Source organism: Schistocerca serialis, chromosome 5 (assembly GCF_023864345.2).
Source record: "Schistocerca serialis cubense isolate TAMUIC-IGC-003099 chromosome 5, iqSchSeri2.2, whole genome shotgun sequence".
NCBI classification, from domain to species: Eukaryota; Metazoa; Arthropoda; class Insecta; order Orthoptera; family Acrididae; genus Schistocerca; species Schistocerca serialis.
Window position 1 is genome coordinate 48,922,063 of NC_064642.1, and position 20,675 is coordinate 48,942,737.

The following is a 20,675-nucleotide window of genomic DNA, read 5'->3' on the forward strand; positions in this document are numbered from 1 at the left end:
TTACCGAATGAAAGTGCTGGTAGGTCGATAGACACACAAACAAACACAAACATACACACAAAATTCAAGCTTTCACAACAAACGGTTGCTTCATCAGGAAAGAGGGAAGGAGAGGGAAAGACGAAAGGATGTGGGTTTTAAGGGAGAGGGTAAGGAGTCATTCCAATCCCGGGAGCAGAAAGACTTACCTTAGGGGGGAAAAAAGGACAGGTATACACTCGCACACACACACATATCCATCCGCACATACACAGGCACAAGCAGACATTTGTAAAGGCAAAGAGTTTGGGCAGAGATGTCAGTCGAGGCGGAAGTACAGAGGCGAAGATGTTGTTGAAAGACAGGTGAGGTATGAGCGGCGGCAAATTGAAATTAGCGGAGATTGAGGTCTGGCAGATATCGAGAAGAGAGGATATACTGAAGGGCAACTTCCCATCTCCGGAGTTCTGACAGGTTGGTTTTAGTGGGAAGTATCCAGATAACCCGGACGGTGTAACACTGTGCCAAGATGTGCTGGCCATGCACCAAGGCATGTTTAGTCACAGGGTGATCCTCATTACCAACAAACACTGTCTGCCTGTGTCCATTCATGCGAATGGACAGTTTGTTGCTGGTCATTCCCACATAGAAAGCTTCACAGTGTAGGCAGGTCAGTTGGTAAATCACGTGGGTGCTTTACAGAGATGAAAACCCATATTCCAGTAACAAAGTTTGGAGGTATTCCAAGTCCACATGTAGGTTATCAACATTTGAGATAGTATGGGTTCAGTGAATCAAAGTCTTCAGCATACTCATTGTTTGTTCCAAGATGGTGGCAAAAGGTAGCCTGTAAATACAGGTTTGCATAATTGGGCATACAAAATTACCATAACTGCATGCATACCATCTCTCTCTCTCTCTCTCTCTCTCTCTCTCTCTCTCTCCCTCCCTCCCCTGCCCTGTTCCATCCCTCATCCTCCTTTCTCCTTTCCCTCCCTGTCTCCCTCTGCATCTCTATCTTCCTCTCATTTATTCCCCTTGCTTTCCCCCTTCCCTCCCTCTCTCTACCTCTCATATGCCCTACCCTCTGAACTCATTCCATTGAGTTATCTGCCCTACACTATCCTGCTGCCCCTTCCTTGCTCTGTTTTTCCTTTCCTACCCCCTCCCTACATCCATCTACCCGAGCAAGTGCTAACAATAATCAACAGTTTGTTTTGCCCTGGTCACAGGTATGGCTGTGTGTAAATATAAGTGCTTTTACTAGAGTAAGAGCAAGAGAACAAAAGCAAATGTAAAGATTGTTTTCAATTATGTGTTTCTATTAGCTTACTATTTGCATGACAACTTACACACTTACCACAGAATAAGTCATTTACATCTGTTAACAGAAGTAAGTTTACAACTGACACTTCTATTTGCCATGCTGTGGTCACTGAATCTATATAACCAGATCAGGCGCGGCTCGTAATTTAAGGCTCTGAGGCAGAGCCGCCCCAAAATATATGTTAAAGTAAATTTCGCAAGAACATATTACATAGTTTAAATTATCAGGACGAATTTCGCATAATTCCCATTCCGACTAAAATAACGACGGTCAACGTTTTTGGAACTGTTTGTATCGATAGATGTTTTCCGAATGGTTAGTAGTGTTTAGGCTGCGCCTTGGAACGTCCGTAAGCTGCATGTAGTAGCGGTTTGGGGGCGTGGCTTCTGCATAGTACTACTATTTATGGGCGACCCGAAGGCTCAGAGCTTGCAGCCTAAGGGTGTCATACCAACCACCACACGTTTTTCACGTTCCACTATCTATGTAATAAAGGAATGTAGAGTGGCCGAAACTTCGCTATCCAATCTCTGTCTCTGCACATCTCTACTACGCTTCGATGCGTCATTAATCGACGTTTAGTATTATTGTTTTGATAATGTTTTACATAGTTGTTTTGTTTCTGCCATTGGCTATTTTATCCACATTTAGAATAAGTTTGCAAATATCCCGCCAGAGTGCACTAGACTACAGTAGCATAACAGTACTGCCATCTAGCGAGAGTTTCATAAGTGATTAGAGGAAAAAGCGCGCGAAATTTGACCCATTACTTTTCTTGCTTGCTGATGCTGCCTGCTTTTTTTGATATCATGTGATATTAGCAAGTTTCTTTTTCAGAGTATATTTTGCAAGATTTTAGGGAGTTTTACTTGCACAAAACCTGTGACGTTACCAAAACATCACAGTATCGTCATGCGAACTCGTAAACTTCGAGCTTTGGAGGTAAACCACAATAAACACCTTAAGTTTAGAACTGAAAACACCTAAAATATCAAGCATTAAAGATCTCTCCGAAACGCGTCTTTTCATATGATTTGCTGCAAAGTGTCAGAAAATGTAATGATGGCGTTTAAAAACACTAACCAAAGATTTTAACTCGAAGTTAGCTTCTAATGATATTTAATACCTGATTATAGAAGATACAGTGCGTAAAATTATAGGTAGAGAGTGATATGCCCATCCCCCTCCCTTTGAATTCTTAGCTGTTTACGTCAGACTAATCTGTAGCGTAACCCGAGGTCTATGTTGGCTCCGATCGATAAATACCGCAGCCTTCCCCAGTATAGAAACCACGAGCCGCGCCTGAACCAGATTATTTATACAGTATAAGGATCAGCTAATAACGTATTTTAATTTTGGATGGTAGGAGTTCCCAATATCTTCTGATAAATAACAATAAGTTAATGCTCTTCTGTTTCTCTTGTTATTTATGGTAATTCTTGATTTTCAGTCATTAGTCTCCGCTACATTTCCATAAATGTCTTTTTATAAGTAGGAATGCTTTTGAGTGTCTGGTAACAAAATATCATTCATTCAAATCACAGAAATGTTATTGTCATCTTCCTTTCAAGAATTACGCTATTGCCTATTGCGAACCCATAAATAAAACCATTGTCATCTTTTTCAAGTCTTCCAATATCATTTTTCGCTTGGCTTGTAGTTAAGCATCTTCTGGCATTCTCATGACGTGTTGTCTCCAATTTTCATGATACTTCTGAATCTTTTCATTCACGTTGAAAGTATTTAACTCTGTTCTTTCAGTTGCCTGAGACTGCAGTTGTGTGTGTGAGTTGCATTTGTGTGTGTGTGTGTGTGTGTGTGTGTGTGTGTGTGTCATCTATTTTTGACGAAGGCCTTACTGGCCGAAAGCCTTATTTATTTGTGACAGTCTTTTTGTTGTGCCTATCTGAGGCTCGGTATCTTTACTATATGGTGTGTGGCAACTTTCCTTTTCATGATATTGTTACATTCCATCCTGGGCTTTCCATTGCTTAACTTTGTCCTAATATCTTCATTTCTAATCATGTGTCGTCTTGTGCATTCCGTCCTCCTCCTTAGAAACCTCATCTCTGCTGTTTGAATTTTATTATCTTGTAGTAACCCAGCTTGCATTCCCAAAGAACAATACAGAATTTCATGATGGACTCTTTTTGTAATTTATGACCAAATGTCCTGCTAATGCTACTACAGACAGTTTGGAATTTGTGACTTTTGTTTTCAGTATCAGGGTCAAAATTGTAACTTATAGCACAGCCTAAATAAGAGATCTCAGAGACTTGTTCTACAGCAGAATCATCTAAAACAATGTTTGATCTCACTGGATATTTTCCTCAGAATGACATTATTTTTGTTTTATTACAAGAAAAATGTAAGTTGTATTTTAACACTTTTGTTCAGGTGGTGTTCTGATCTTTGGAGGTCATCTTCATTCTCTTCAATAATAACTATATCATTTGTAAACAGAAATGCATTCAGGTATTTCTCATTTGCTATCTTAATTCCTTTGTATACATTACATTTCGATTTACAAATGAAATCAAAGTAGATATTAAAAAGGGTCAGTGATAGTCCACACCCTTGTCTTACAGTTGAGTAAGTAATTATTTCTTTTAATTGACTCCTACCTGTGTTTTGTTACAATGTGTGTACTTTTATAAATATCTTTCACTACCTGTATAAAGTGATAAAGATATCCACATTCAGACATAATCTTCCATAGGCTATCATGGCTCACACAATCCAAAGGCTTCCAATGGTTGATAAACATACATATTGGTTTCTAGTGTCTGATGTTTTTATATAATGCTCTTAATTACAAACACACTATCTGTACTTGAACTACCTGATCTCAATCCATTTTGTTCCTCAGAAATAACAGCTTCTATCTCATTCTTCATGTGATTATTGATTGTCTTCGAGTATAGTTTGTTGGCAGCATTTAGGAGACAGATGCCACAATAGTTTTTACAGTCACTGCATTTCCTTTTCTTGAAGAGAGAGAATACTTAAGCCATTTACCAAGGGTCTGGGATCTTAAAGTTCCTCCAGCATTCATTTACTACTTATAAAAGTCCTTTATCTATTGATAAGCCTCCACATTTAACTAACCTGCACATCACTCGTAACACACATAGCATCCTGATATTAAAGAACATTAAATGTGGAAGTAACCAAAAGACAAAAACAACATAAATAAAGATGACCCACTGTTTGTTGTTCATATATGACAAAAAATGGATTTTTAGTGAACAAAACGACATTAATTATGTAAGCAAGGAATAAACAGTTTACGTTAACCTCTACAGAGGAATACTTTTAATGTATGATCTATTGTATTCCTTCTTTTAATAATGTACAAGGATTGCTCTTGTTATGTCTGTGATCGAAGCTAGTCACATTGTATATGAACTGCTGCATCAAGGTCTGCATTTCACAAAATACTCCAAACCTATGGGTTAAATGTTCACCTTGTATTCATTTAAGTAATGTTAGCATCCTCCTCCACATCAAATATGTAAATACTTCCAGATTTTCAGGATAACAGTAACTGCTAGTACTAGCATTAATAGTGGTGTTCATTCAGAGTGTAGCAATAGGCCACCAATATGTGGCTAATTCAAATTGCCTTATATATAAAAATAATCTCTCACTTTATGTAAAAGAAAAGCAGTAACTCCAATTTGCATTATCCTTTTGAGTAATAGTAATGCAACTTAAGGTGATGTTTCAGCTTACTGAATACTTGCAACACCTTCTGGCCTGTACTAAATTAATGAAAGAAAAATCCATGATAGAAATTTTCACTCATCAAAATACCAGTTGCCCATAATTAATGAGAGAAAGTAATTTAATTTATATTAGGAGATATTGTCTCAAAAGAGAAGAATAATTTTCCATTTCCTACTTCTAGTGCTCTCGGTATTTAGTGCTGATACATGAAGATAAACAGAAGATATTTTCATGGTATAAAGGCTAAACATCAGGAGAGACACTGTATGCAGCTGGGGGATTCTAAAATTACTGGAAAATTCACAAACACCATCATATACAGGACTGGATCATAAACATATCAAAATCAACATTCTGATAATATGGCCAGTTTTAGCTCTTAGAAGGCAGTTTGAACGAAGACAATAGCACATAAATTAAATAAATGTAATAATCATTCCACTGCAGTGATGATGGACTGACTATGGGGAAAAAGAGGAAACAAAGCACAGTATGAGTGGTATGAGCAGTTTTGTTCTTAGAAGTATACTCATTGTATTGATCTTAAGACAAAGAGTGCTGGCTTATTTTGCATGTTTTCATGTTACTTTGTCATACTGAATTATTCTCTGTGACAATACACCTAAAACAAATAAATTATTTATCCAGCAGAAGCGAACAGTAACAACATTGTGCAAAGCAGATAGCTGCACTTGTTGCAGAGTTCTTTTTAAGGATTTTGGCATTATTATGTGACTTGCACAATCACAACAAGAGTACATGCTATGATGTAAAGGGTCCAACAAGCTCCTATCTAACACAAAGCAAGAAACTGAAAATCCCAGTCATTTTAAAAATAAATTATTGTAGTAAAATAAATTATTGTATTTCATTGTACTAAAATTAAAAATGTATCTCATTAGCCACTCTGCCTGAAAATTGTCTGATTATTTGTATTCAGGGATTGAAAATTTCTGCTACCTACATGACAATAACAGTGTTTATTGTACAGCTATATTACAACTAATAGTGTATTATGAAGAAGCCTTCACTGCTACAGATGCAAATAACAATTTTTCCTAAAAAATGCCAACAACCACAGCTAGTTGTCATCTGTGTATGAGTCATGCTTGTGTGCATGTGTGTGCGTTTTCTGCTTTACAAGAAAGCCTTTTGGCCAAAAGCTCAAATACTGAGTGTTCCATTTATCTGATGACTGCCTGTGTGGCACAGTAGATGTAGGGCAGTGAGCACTCTGTTGCCTGGCAATCAGATGCCATGTTGCCCAGCTACTGTTGCAATATGACATGACTACATTTAAAACATAAGCAAATAAGTTTTGTACTTGCCCATGTTGTGCAAAGAGATGCTGGAACTGACTGTCATTATTTTCCACGCATTTATAACATTGACTCAAGAAGTTATTAATCACATGATGTAATTCTCTCTGAGATACTGAAGTAATTGATTCATAGATATTATCCTTGAGTTCCTCTATTGCGTGAGGATTTGTTGTGTGCACTTTGTCCGTCAGTGCATCCCACAAATAAAAATTACATGGAGTTAAATAGGGACTTCTAGTGGGCCAGATATTGTTACTACAGTAATCACTCTTTCATTGAACACATCATGAATTGCATGCAAAGAAACATTGACTGGATGAGCCCTTGCCAAATCCTATTGGAGAAACTTGAAACTTCATTATCTTTCACTCACTTCATTAAAAAACAGTCATAAAATGTTCTGCACATATTTTTTAATTGTAACTGTGTCATTTAAAAAATTGGCCTGTTAATCTGTCACCACTAATTGCACACCACACCACTATTTTCTGATCATGAAGGGGTTCCTCATGAAGCACAGGTCTATCTGCATTCCAGTGTTGACAGTTTTGGGAATTAACATACCGGTGTAAAAGGAACAAAGCCTTGTCTGAAAACATAGTGAGGTAAGGATCCATTTCACCATCATGCACTTGTTTTAAAACCAATTCACAAAACTTAACCCAGTGCACAGGATCACCAGGTTGAAATTATTGTACTACTGATGCTTTGATGCTTTATAGTGTCTTAGACCAAGCAGATTAGCACCTCTTTGTACAGAGATGCACGACATTTGTGTTTGCTGCGAAAGACATCTAAGAGACTTTTTAGGGGAATTTTCCTGGTGGTATGCAATGTCATTGAGATGAGCTTCTGTGTGCACTGTTTGCTGTCATTAATGCTTCTTGTCTTAAACTCTTCCCATTTCATGAAATTTATTCACTAATTTGTGAACTGCATCATTACTCAGAACTCAAACAACTGCAAACTTCTGTTCAAACAATCTCCAAACAGTACAAGTGAACTCTGTATGCACATACAAATCATAAATAAACACTCATTGTGGAATTGAATAATTTGCTCTTTCCATTGTTGCATTCACAAACTTCATTTTTACGCTCATGAAGCCTGTTTCACTGCTTGAATGACACTGGCTGACTAGGCACGTATGTTTGTACGGCCCTCAGGCTAAAAGCCACAAAAAAAGGGGGGGACCTAGTGCAGTCCCATGAGATCCATTCTATTGGTAGATGCAGCTTCCATGGCCAGCCTGCAATACATGACATTGTGAACACAAGAAATTTGACAGGAGCAATAAAAAATGTTGTAAATGGTGGGAAAACATTAATTCTGGGAATGTTAAAGGGAAATTATACTGTACTTCCACTAACACAATAGTGTTGCTTTACCTCTCAGTCTGCTATCAGTCTTATGCACTAGGGCACACAAACATACGCAACTTTCATTAATAGTGCAGTGGTAGTGGTGGTGGTGGTGATGGTGGTGATAACAATGATGGCCTGGTGCAAGTCCTTCAATTGGATGCCACTTCAGCAACTTGAGGGTTGCTAACCTACTCAGTTATCCAACTGGGGAAATGGCCCCTAGGGTTTAACCTGCAATCCAAACCACATATTACTTCTAGCGAATCTTCATGTTATTGAGAAGTGAAGCCTGGGTTAAAGGCAGACTGAATAAATCTGTGATCCAAATTGGATTCGAATGGAACACCCAGTATTTAGCAGTCTTTTTGTTGTACTTGTCTGTGACTCAATGTCTCCTCTATACTGTGAGTAACAATCTATCCTTTTCATAATACTGTCGTTATTACATCTCGGGTTTTCCATTGTTTGATTTTGGCAATATATACAAATATCTGAATATGTATACTTTGCAAATGACCGCAGCTGTATAGCAAAAGAGCATTTACCACTGGACCAGTTTTCGGGTCCCTTCCTCTTCCATTTGTAGAGCATAGGAAGAATGACTGCCTGAATGTCTCTGTGCATGCTGTAATTAATTTTGGGTTTTCATTCACCAGGGAAAGGGGGCAAATTGGGGGAGGGGGGGGGCGGGGGCACTTTGGTCTATCATGTATCATTTCAGTCTCAGTATATATACCACTGAACTGAGTATAATCTATTTATTTAGTTTTAAAAGGAACTCTAATAGATGACTGCCTGGAAATTATCATCAAGTGCTAAAAGAGCCTCGCAAAAAGATCAGATTGCAGGCTGCAGATTGCTCAACTTTCGCCATAGTGTGATTGGGTTTTGGATTTCACTAGAAAGGTCAGCAGTCCACCAAAAGCAGGAGGCAGCTACACAGAAAGCAGGGGCTGTGTGATGTGGACTGGGTGGTTTTTTAGGTCAGAGGATCTCAGGTCTCAAGGAAACACAAAATGGGCTTCAGCCCCAAATGGTGCAGGTTGAACACAGGGAAAACATAGATCAAGGAACCATCAGTATAACAGTTGTAAATTGTCACAGTTGTGTTGGGAAAGCACCAGAGTTGGTGATTATATAGGACCAAAATGATTAGCATTAGAGAGTTTAGGGAGAAAACAAAGAATGGGAAAATAGGTTTAAGTAACAAAAGAAAGACAGCAACAAAAAAAATACATGATCAAGAGGAGACCATATAGTGTGTGTGTGTGTGTGTGTGTGTGTGTGTGTGTGTGTGTGTGTGTGTGAGGATGTGTAAACTCGACTAAAACTAAAAAAATAACACAGGCTTGAAAGCTCATGAGGTTACGTCATTTTAAATGTGACTGTGCACACAAACCATTGCTTTGCAGATAATCGCCATCAGTCTTGGTTGTGAGATGAAAGCAGAGCTCACCATTTGCAGCATAGTTGACAGGATCGACTGTGGACCTCCAGTACAAAGCTGGATGGAGCATCTGAATCAGAGGCTCAGATGGTTCTGCGACGATGTAGGCTGCAGATTGCTCAACTTTCGCCATAGTGTGGTTGGGTTTTGGATTTTGCTAGAAAGGTCAGCAGTCCACCAAAAGCAGGAGGTAGCTACACAGAAAGCAGGGTCTGTGTGGTGTGGACTGGGTGTTTTTTTTTTAGGTTAGTGGGTCTCGGGTCTCAAGGAAACACAAAATGGGCTTCAGCCCCAAATGGTGCAGGTTGAACACAGGAAGCACATAGATCAAGGAACCATCAGTATAACAGTTGTAAATTGTCATAGTTGTGTTGGGAAAGCACCAGAGTTCCAAGTGCTAATAGAAAGTACTGATGTTCAAAATGTTATAGGCACTGAAAGCTGGATAAAGCCAGAGATAAGATCTAATGGTATTCAGAAAGGATAGACTAAACACAGTTGGTGGTGGCATGTTTGTTGCTGTTAGAAGCAGTTTATCTTCTAGTGAAATCGAAGTAGATAGTTGCTGTGAGTTAGTCTGGGCAGAGGTCATTCTTGGAAACTAACCTCCCAGCTCAGATGATACAATTGCTCAAAGGATCAAAGAAAACATGAGTATAATTTCAAACACGTATCTGACTCAAACAATTATAGTTGGTGGTGACTTCAATTTACCCATGACATGTTGGCAAAAATACATGTTGAAATCCAGAGGTATTCATAAAACATCATCCAAAATTGTGCTAAATGCATTCTCTGAAAATTACATTGAGCACTTAGTTCAAGACCCCACTCAAATTGTAAACAGTTATGAAAACACACTTAAACTCTTAGCAAGAGATAATCCTGAGCTAATAATGAGCATCAAAATGGATACAGGGATTAGTAAACACAGGGTTGTCACAGTGTGACTAAATATTGTAGCTTCCAAATCCTCCAAAAATAAATGAAAAACATATGTATTCAAACAAAGCAGATAAAAATTCACTTGACACCTTCTTGAGAGAAATTTCCACTCCTTCCAAATTATCAATGTGCCAGTAAGTGTAAACCAGATGTTGTTTGGATTTAAAGAAATAATATCAGCAGCAATTGTGAGATTTGTACCAAATAAACCAACAAACAGTGGAGCTGATCCCCCTTAGTACACGAAAGAGGTCAAAACACTGTTGCAGTATGGACTTCAATGTGAGATGCTTATAATAGTTTCCACAATGAAACTTTGCCTCAAAACCTAGCAGAAAATCCAAAGAGATTCTGGTTGTTTGTAAAGTATGCTACTGGCAAGACACAACCAATGCCTTCTATAGTGCTGCTAAAGCAGAGTTTCTAAACACAGCCTTCTGAAATTGTTTCACCAAATAAGACAAAGTAAATATTACAGAGTTCAAACCAAGAACAGCTTCCAACATGAGTGACTTAGAAGTAGATATCCTCAAAGCAGTGAAGCAACTTAAATCACTTAACAAAAGCAACTCTTCCAGTCCAGACGGTATACCAATTAGGTTCTTTCAGAGTAGGCTGATGGAACAGTTCCATATTTAACAATCATATTATACAGCTGCTCACACTAAGAAAGATATGTATCCATCTTCTGGAAAGTTGCTCAGATCACGCCAATGTTCAAAAAAGACATTAGAAGTATCCTACTAAATTATAGGCCCATATTATAAGCTGATATGCAGCAGGATTTTGGAAAATATATTGTTTTCATACATTATGAATAGGCTTGAAGAGAACGGTCTACAGACACACTGTCAACACATATATAGAAAACATCATTCTTGCGAAGCACAAGGTCTTTACTCACATGAAGTGTTGAGTCCTATTGAGGAGGGATTTCAAATTGATTCCATGTTTCTAGATTTCCAGAAGGCTTTTGAAACTGTACCTCACGAGCGACATGTAATCAAATTGTGTGCTTATGGAATATTGTCTCAGTTGTGTGACTGGATCCATGATTTGCTGTCAGAGAGATCACAGTTCATTGTAGTTGACAGGAAGTCATCAAGTAAAACAGAAGTGATTTCTGGCATTCCCCAAAGTAGTGTTATAGGCCCTCTGCTGTTCCTTATCTATATAAATGATTTGGGAGACAATCTTGGCAGCCATCTTAGGTTGTTTTCAGATGATTGTTGTTTATCATCTAGTAATGTCATCAGAAGATCAAAACAAAATTTAGAAAAGATATCTGTATGGTGTGAAAATTAGCAATTGGCCCTAAATAATGAAAAGTGTGAAATCATCCACATAAGTGCTAAAATTAATCCGTTAAACTTTGGTTACATGATAAATCAGTCAAATTTAAAGGCCCTAAATTCAACTAAATACCTTGAAATTACAACTACAAACAAATTAAATTGGAAGGAATACATAGAAAATGTTGAAGAGAAGGCAGAATGCTTAAAAGATGCAACAGATCTACTAAAGAGACTACTTACACTATGCTTGTCCATCCTCTTTTAGAGTACTGCTGCACATTATGGGATCCTTACCAGACAGGATTAATGGAGCACATTGAGAAAGTTTGAAGAACAGCACATTTTGATTATCAAGAAATAGGGGAGAGATTGTCACTGACATGATACAGGATTTTGGATGGGCATCATTAAAACAAAGGTGTTATTCGTTGTGAGAGTATCTTCTCACAAAATTTCAGTGACTGACTTTCTCCTCTGAATGTGAAAATATTTTGTTGATGCTGATCAACATGCGGAGAAATGAATATCATAATAAAATAAGGGAAAACAGAGCTCACACGGAAAGACATACATGTTCATTTTTCCTGCATGCTGTTCAAGATTGGAATAATAGAGAATTATTGTGAAGGTGTTTCAATGAATCCTCTGTCAGAAACTTAAGTGTAGAATGAGATTTTCACTCTGCAGCAGAGTGTGCACTGATATGAAACTTCCTGGTAGATTAAAACTAAGTGCTGGACCGAGACTCGAACTCGGGACCTTTGCCTTTCATGGGCAAGTGCTCTACCAACTGAGCCACCCAAGCATGACTCATGCCCTGTCCTCACAGCACTTGCCCACGAAAGGCAGAGGTCCCAAGTTCAAGTCTCAGTCCAGCACATAGTTTTAATCTGCCAGGAAGTTTCATATCAGCGCACACTCCACTGCAGAGTGAAAATCTCATTCTGGAAACATCCCCTAGGCTGTGGCTAATCCATGTCTCCGCAATATCCTTTCTTTCAGGAGTGCTAGTTCTGCAAGGTTTGCAGGAGAGCTTCTGTAAAGTTTGGAAGGTAGGAGACAAGGTACTGGCAGAAGTAAAGCTGTGAGGACGGGGTGTGAGTCATGCTTGAGTAGCTCAGTTGGTAGAGCACTTGCCTGCGAAAAGCAAAGATCCCGAGTTCGAGTCTCAGTCCAGCACACAGTTTTAATCTGCCAGGAACTTCCACTTAAGTGTAATTTGCAGAGTATCCATGTAGATGGAGATGTGGATGTAGATGACTACATAACTGCATTGATGTGCAAATTATATTAAGTTTCTGATAAAATAATTTTGGTTATTGGGTCGCGTCATCATAACTACTGCTGTTTTAGTAGTGGCCCAAGACCCAAAATTATTTAACATAAAATTAGACCAGCCATGGAAGCCAAAAAACTTGTAAATTAAATTTTGATTGACCAGTATCTTCAAATCATTTACTACACATGCACACAATTAGAAGAAATGTGTCAACTATAATACCAAATATCCATGATTGTCATGGTGGCACTAAGCAAATTAATAGAGACTGTTGTTCTCACATTTATCAATACCTCCCAACACACTAATATTATTCACAACAGACAACTCTTATACCTGGTGTTAATCCTCACTTTAACCTAAGTTTTCCTCAACAAATTGTTATCTTTTTCACCATCAGCTGCTTAATGTTGAGGATGCTGTTAACTAATCAAACTGATAAAATAAGGAAAATCAAACAATCCAGGTTGCAATATCAACAATTATGGAAAGGACAGATTGCTACTGACCATAAAGATGACATGTTCTATTGCTGTCAGGCACAACAAAAAGATTGTTTCACATTGAACTTCTGGCTAAAGGCCTCTTTGGCCAAAAGTTCCATGTAACAGTCTTTTCCTTGTGTCTGTCTGCAATTCAACATGTCATCCTTATGGTAAGTAGCAGTCTATCCTTTTCACAATTGTTTATAACATCAGCAGGTAGAATCACTCTTGCTACAGGTTTGCAAATATAAGCAAATGAACATAATGAACCAATAGCATCTCTCTCTCTCTCTCTCTCTCTCTCTCTCTCTCTCTCTCTCTCTCTCTCTCTCTCTCTGTGTGTGTGTGTGTGTGTGTGTGTGTGTGTGTGTGTGTGTTTTCATATGCATGCACTTGTACATACCATGGATCTTTCATTTTTAATACAGGTATCATAATAGACGTCTTATTCAAGCCACTGCTAATTCATAAATCTAAGTCACCATTTAATATAATGGAAGGAAACATTCCACGTGGAAAAAATTATATATAAAAACAAAGATGAGGTGACTTACCGAACAAAAGCGCTGGCAGGTCGATAGACACACAAACAAACACAAACATACACACAAAATTCAAGCTTTCGCAACAAACTGTTGCCTCATCAGGAAAGAGGGAAGGAGAGGGGAAGACGAAAGGAAGTGGGTTTTAAGGGAGAGGGTAAGGAGTCATTCCAATCCCGGGAGCGGAAAGACTTACCTTAGGGGGAAAAAAGGACAGGTATACACTCGCACACACGCACATATCCATCCACACATACAGACATAAGCAGACATATTTAAAGACAAAGAGTTTGGGCAGAGATGTCAGTCGAGGCAGAAGTGTAGAGGCAAAGAAGTTGTTGAAAGACAGGTGAGGTATGAGTGGCGGCAACTTGAAATTAGTGGAGATTGAGGCCTGGCGGATGATGAGAAGAGAGGATATACTGAAGGGCAAGTTCCCATCTCCGGAGTTCGGATAGGTTGGTGTTGGTGGGAAGTATCCAGATAACCCGGACGGTGTAACACTGTGCCAAGATGTGCTGGCTGTGCACCAAGGCATGTTTAGCCACAGGGTGATCCTCATTACCAACAAACACTGTCTGCCTGTGTCCATTCATGCGAATGGACAGTTTGTTGCTGGTCATTCCCACATAGAATGCATCACAGTGTAGGCAGGTCAGTTGGTAAATCACATGGGTGCTTTCACACGTGGCTCTGCCTCTGATCGTGTACACCTTCCGGGTTACAGGACTGGAGTAGGTGGTGGTGGGAGGGTGCATGGGACAGGTTTTGCATCGGGGGCGGTTACAAGGATAGGAGCCAGAGGGTAGGGAAGGTGGTTTGGGGATTTCATAGGGATGAACTAACAGGTTACGAAGGTTAGGTGGACGGCGGAAAGACACTCTTGGCGGAGTGGGGAGGATTTCATGAAGGATGGATCTCATTTCAGGGCAGGATTTGAGGAAGTCATATCCCTGCTGGAGAGCCACATTCAGAGTCTGGTCCAGTCCCGGAAAGTATCCTGTCACAAGTGGGGCACTTTTGTGGTTCTTCTGTGGGGGATTCTGGGTTTGAGGGGACGAGGAAGTGGCTCTGGTTATTTGCTTCTGTACCAGGTCGGGAGGGTAGTTGCGGGATGCGAAAGCTGTTTTCAGGTTGTTGGTGTAATGATTCAGGGATTCCGGACTGGAGCAGATTCGTTTGCCACGAAGACCTAGGCTGTAGGGAAGGGACCGTTTGATGTGGAATGGGTGGCAGCTGTCATAATGGAGGTACTGTTGCTTGTTGGTGGGTTTGATGTGGACGGACGTGTGAAGTTGGCCATTGGACAGGTGGAGGTTGAATCTGCTCCAGTCCGGAATCCCTGAATCATTACACCAACAACCTGAAAACAGCTTTCGCATCCCACAACTACCCTCCCGACCTGGTACAGAAGCAAATAACCAGAGCCACTTCCTCGTCCCCTCAAACCCAGAATCCCCCACAGAAGAACCACAAAAGTGCCCCACTTGTGACAGGATACTTTCCGGGACTGGACCAGACTCTGAATGTGGCTCTCCAGCAGGGATATGACTTCCTCAAATCCTGCCCTGAAATGAGATCCATCCTTCATGAAATCCTCCCCACTCCGCCAAGAGTGTCTTTCCGCCGTCCACCTAACCTTCGTAACCTGTTAGTTCATCCCTATGAAATCCCCAAACCACCTTCCCTACCCTCTGGCTCCTATCCTTGTAACCGCCCCCGATGCAAAACCTGTCCCATGCACCCTCCCACCACCACCTACTCCAGTCCTGTAACCCGGAAGGTGTACACGATCAGAGGCAGAGCCACGTGTGAAAGCACCCATGTGATTTACCAACTGACCTGCCTACACTGTGATGCATTCTATGTGGGAATGACCAGCAACAAACTGTCCATTCGCATGAATGGACACAGGCAGACAGTGTTTGTTGGTAATGAGGATCACCCTGTGGCTAAACATGCCTTGGTGCACAGCCAGCACATCTTGGCACAGTGTTACACCGTCCGGGTTATCTGGATACTTCCCACCAACACCAACCTATCCGAACTCCGGAGATGGGAACTTGCCCTTCAGTATATCCTCTCTTCTCATCATCCGCCAGGCCTCAATCTCCACTAATTTCAAGTTGCCGCCACTCATACCTCACCTGTCTTTCAACAACTTCTTTGCCTCTACACTTCTGCCTCGACTGACATCTCTGCCCAAACTCTTTGTCTTTAAATATGTCTGCTTATGTCTGTATGTGTGGATGGATATGTGCGTGTGTGCGAGTGTATACCTGTCCTTTTTTCCCCCTAAGGTAAGTCTTTCCGCTCCCGGGATTGGAATGACTCCTTACCCTCTCCCTTAAAACCCACTTCCTTTCGTCTTCCCCTCTCCTTCTCTCTTTCCTGATGAGGCAACAGTTTGTTGCGAAAGCTTGAATTTTGTGTGTATGTTTGTGTTTGTTTGTGTGTCTATCGACCTGCCAGCGCTTTTGTTCGGTAAGTCACCTCATCTTTGTTTTTATATATAAGTCACCATTTACATATAAAGGAAGTAACATGCACTTATCATACTAGTTTGAAGTCTCAGTTAATATCATACATTGTTGGTTAATCCTTATGCAATAAATATGAGATTAAAACTTTAGCCATCAGTGTTTATGAACAAGAGAACTCTTGTTACAACATGAAAGTAGTTGTAACAAAAAATGTTGCTCAGTTGGAACAAATTGTTTAAAATAAAATCTTTAGAATAACAAAAAACGTCTAAAATATCATTGTAATAACTATTTTCAAAGATTTTTAGGGTATTCAATAGTACTAAATTGATAACAAGAAATAACAGAGTAATATTTCTTAATAAAACCAGATAACAAATCAAATTAACTTACTGTAGACAAAAGCTGTCTGCTGTCCAACTTCTGCACTGAACGTTCCTCCACAGATACGATCAACACATTGAGCTGGATATCTACGTCCAGCATTTATTGCACATGGTATATTAAGCCAGTCCGTTGTACATGCATAAGGCCCTGCACTAGCAACACGTGCTGGTATATTTGCAGTTGGACTTAATGTGTTGTCGGTTAGTGTGAAAGCATGAGTCCTATTGTTTACTGGAAGCAACAAGGAAAATAAATGTAATATGGGATCTTTGTATTATAATTCTTATACTGAGATGATGAATATCATGGTACAATGATCTACATACATGTAGACATCACATACATAAGGCATAAAATGGTAGTCCATTAGCAAAGCTGTCATTTGTACTCAGGTGATTCATGTCCAAAGCTTTCCAATGTGATTATTGCCACACAATGGGAATTAACAGACTTTGAACATGGAGATAGATGCATGGGATATTCAATTTCATAAATTAGTAGATAATTCAATATTCCAAGAGCCACAATGTCAAGAGTGTACTGAGAATACCGAATTTCAGGTAATACCTCTCGCCATGTGCAATGCAGTGGTCATAGGCCTTCACTTAATGACAGAGGGTGTAACACCTCGACTCAGTTTACAGTGATAAAAGCTATAGAAAGAATAATTTAAAATTAAGAATAGAATTTTTAGAGTGGAAAATAGTGCAGAATCAGAGTTCAGTAATTGCAGATCAAAATTATAGAATATCAGCAAGTAGTTTAAAGTCTAAGTACAGCAAAGCCATGGAAGCTCCATCATGGAGAAGGCAGTGACATTAAACTCTTGTGATGAAAAACAAAACCTATAAAAAGGCCTGATCATCATTATTGCCGCCTTTTTTCCTTGATTGTTGCATTAAAGGGTAGGGAACCCGTGTCAGTCAGCAAGACAATAATTATATTGGACTTCATTGTGTTAAGATTCATGATAAACTGTTAGAATATTACGGAGATTAAAAGTGATGTAGTGTACAATCTCTGACTGTTGGAAGCAACAGAGTATTATACTATAATTATCTGCTGATACAAGTGAATTCAGAGGTACCGGTATTCAGATATTAATGTGTGGACTTTTGAAAGTGTCATGTGCCGTTAGTTGTGAATCTGGATGAAGAGCATGTGCATATCGGCATTTGCAGACTATTTAGATTCCTCCAGGCTAGGAACCTTTTAAATAGACCATCATCCATCACCATCTTAATCCTTGAATATAGAGTGAAAGTGAAATACAAGAGTGTTGCACTTATTTCATTTACCTAGTACCAATCAGTGAAGGTTTTACGGAACCAAAGCTATTCAGGAGTAAGTCAGCACCATCTAGCAGAAAGCATAGGCATTAACTAACACGCTAACTGAAGTGAATGTTTATGTGTTTTACGGACTGCTTAATATGAAATTTTGTGGCTCTTTGACATCCCCACTCCCTCCAAAAGGTGGCGCAGGCTGTCTTAATCATAAAAGGGGAGAGTTTTAGCCGGGCAAATTACTAAATAAAAGTGATTTTTACAAGACTCGCAGTAATAGCAAAACACAAGGCCTGCACCACATCGGAGAGTCATTGCTGTCACGTCGGGAAGTAAAGCCAGAAAACCTACCGACGATACGTATCTATGAGCAGACATCAACGTGGAGTACCTAAAAAGGGAACCACAAGAGAGTTGGGGATGCTTCAAGGGCAGCAGTGTTTGTGTTGCCAGTGCTAACACATAACCACAGAAATCAATGTGGGATGTATGATGAACTTATCTGTTAGGACAGTGCAGCACTAATGGACTATGGCAGCAAATGACTGATGCGAGTGCTTTTGCTAACAGCGCAGCATTGGCTGCAGTGCCTTTACTGAGCTTGTGATCATATAGGTTGGGCCCTAGATGACTGGAAAACTGTGGCCTGGTCAGATGAGTCCAATTTCAGTTGGTAAGAGCTGATAGTAAAGTTCAAGCTTGCCATGGATCCCACGAACCCATGAAACAAAGTTGTGAAAAAGGCACTGTGCAGGTCGGTGGTGGCTCCATGATGGTGTGGCCTCTGTTTACAATGGAATGAACTGGGTCTTGTCATCCAACTGAACCAATCATTCACTGGAAATGGCTATGTTCAGCTAATTGGAGACCATTTGCAGCCATTCACAGACTTCAAGTTCCCAGACAACGATGGTATTTTTGGGGATGACAATGTGTAACATCACCAGGTCACAATTATTTGTAATTTAACAATGGAAAATCCAGGATGGAATGTAACAATATTATGAAAAGGAAAGTTGCTACTCATCATATAGTGGAGATGCTGAGTCACAGACAGACACAATAAAAAGACTGTCACAATATAGGCTTTCGGCCATCAAGGCCTTTATTGTGTACGTGTCTGTCATCTGTTTTCGACAAAGGCCCTGATGACTGAAAGCTGATATTGTGACAGTCTTTTTGTTGCGCCTATCTGCAACTCAGCATCTATGCTATATGGTGAGTAGCAACTTTTCTTTTCATAATATTGTTATTTTTAATTGGTTTGTAGAATTTTCTGGACAACTCAAGTGACTAATTTGGCCACCCAGATCGCTCCACATGAAACCCATCAAACATTCATGGAACATAATCAAGAGGTCTTGGAGGGTTTTAGTATATTCCTATATTCGTCAACTGCAGTTGGTTCCCATTGTTCACACTGTAAATTCTCTCCGAATAATGTGACTGAATTGGAATTTATAGCTCCATGAACCAGCATTTTTTCCCTTCTTTGCTAAATCTGATTGAGAGGATGTGAGGTTGCAACAACTAAAGCAGGCCATCAGCAAGTCCAAGTGAGATTTAATCAATACTGAAACCAGCAGACAGAGCTACTTCCAAGTCATTTCTATTAAATCTTATTAGTACCCTCTCTGGATGTTTAACAAACTTGCAAACTTGACGATATTTGCTGTTGTGGGCGGGGGGAGGGGGGAGGGGTAGTGGTCTGTGTGCTGTCAGAACTGCTATTCTTTATGTTTCCAAGTCTGTTACTGAAGCACTCATTTAAGTCTATGACCTGAAACCTCATTTCACTTTATGTGTATCTAGTTTCTCCTTCTTTCCTTCCTTACATTACACCTAGAGTAAAAACATACTAACTTGTAACCATATGACAGGCTCTTGCAAGGGTGCCCCTGGGCATCCTCAGCTCAGGTGCAGGTAGTGTCGGCTACCTTCCAGGCAGCCCAGTTCCATACATTCTGCTCATACATGTACTACTTTGCATCCTTTCCCATGTATGTTTGGTTAGTGAAGTATGGTTCCATATGCTATGGTCCAGCTGCATCACTACCTAAGAGTCAGCTTCCTTCCCACCCCTGCCCACATGTGCTAGCCAGCAGGAACTAAAGCTGGAATAGCCTACCATATAAGGTTTACAAAATACTGACATTAGAAGGTCACTTTGGCATTTGACCACCAGATATTTCTCTTCACAAGAAGCACTGTCAGATATTCCTAGTTGACTTGCAGTTTGTACCAAAATTTCACTACAATGGTGATGCAGTCAATATTTCTGATAAATCACTGAAAGATATTCAGAAGAGGTTTTACCAATTTCTCAAGTAACACAATTGTGATATCATTCACTGCATGGTTGAAATGCAACCTTGATCGGGTACCTGTGCTGGAATCCTTCACGTGTGACATTGTGCCAGTAGCCCTCATCTGTTTCTACGAATCACCTATTGTATCACATTCAAAGCCCATTAATTTCTGATAGGTTTCAGAATGAGTTTCCACAGTTTCCTCAATCACTTCAGATGGCAGAATGTAACTTCAATGTGACCTCTTGCCAACATCTCTCCCATACTTCCCCACCTGAATTAATACTCCCTCTCTAAAGACCTTCAAGTTGGCAATATGTTGAACTCTAACCTCACTTCTATCAGTTTTTTTAATGCTCTATCTTTCTCCCAGAAAAATGGTGTGACTAAAACACTGTTTAATGCTTGAGAAGTCACACTTTCTGTGTGTGCCACTGTCTACACCAAAGAAATTTGGAGAGGTCAGATATGCTACTTGACATGTGTGACATTGTTA

At 39.7% G+C, this 20,675-nt stretch overlaps 1 protein-coding gene and 1 non-coding gene across 2 annotated transcripts in view; both read right to left on the reverse strand.

The window, feature by feature from the left end:
* Positions 1-20,675, reverse strand: part of LOC126481737 (uncharacterized) — a 138,938-nt gene that overhangs the window by 16,046 nt on the left and 102,217 nt on the right. The window contains exon 8 of the mRNA XM_050105692.1: positions 16,591-16,815. Coding sequence (XP_049961649.1) covers positions 16,591-16,815 — 225 coding nt within the window. The remainder of the gene's footprint in view (positions 1-16,590; positions 16,816-20,675) is intronic.
* Trnas-uga (transfer RNA serine (anticodon UGA)) lies at positions 12,140-12,214 on the reverse strand. The gene has a single exon. It is a non-coding gene; the product is annotated as a tRNA-Ser (tRNA).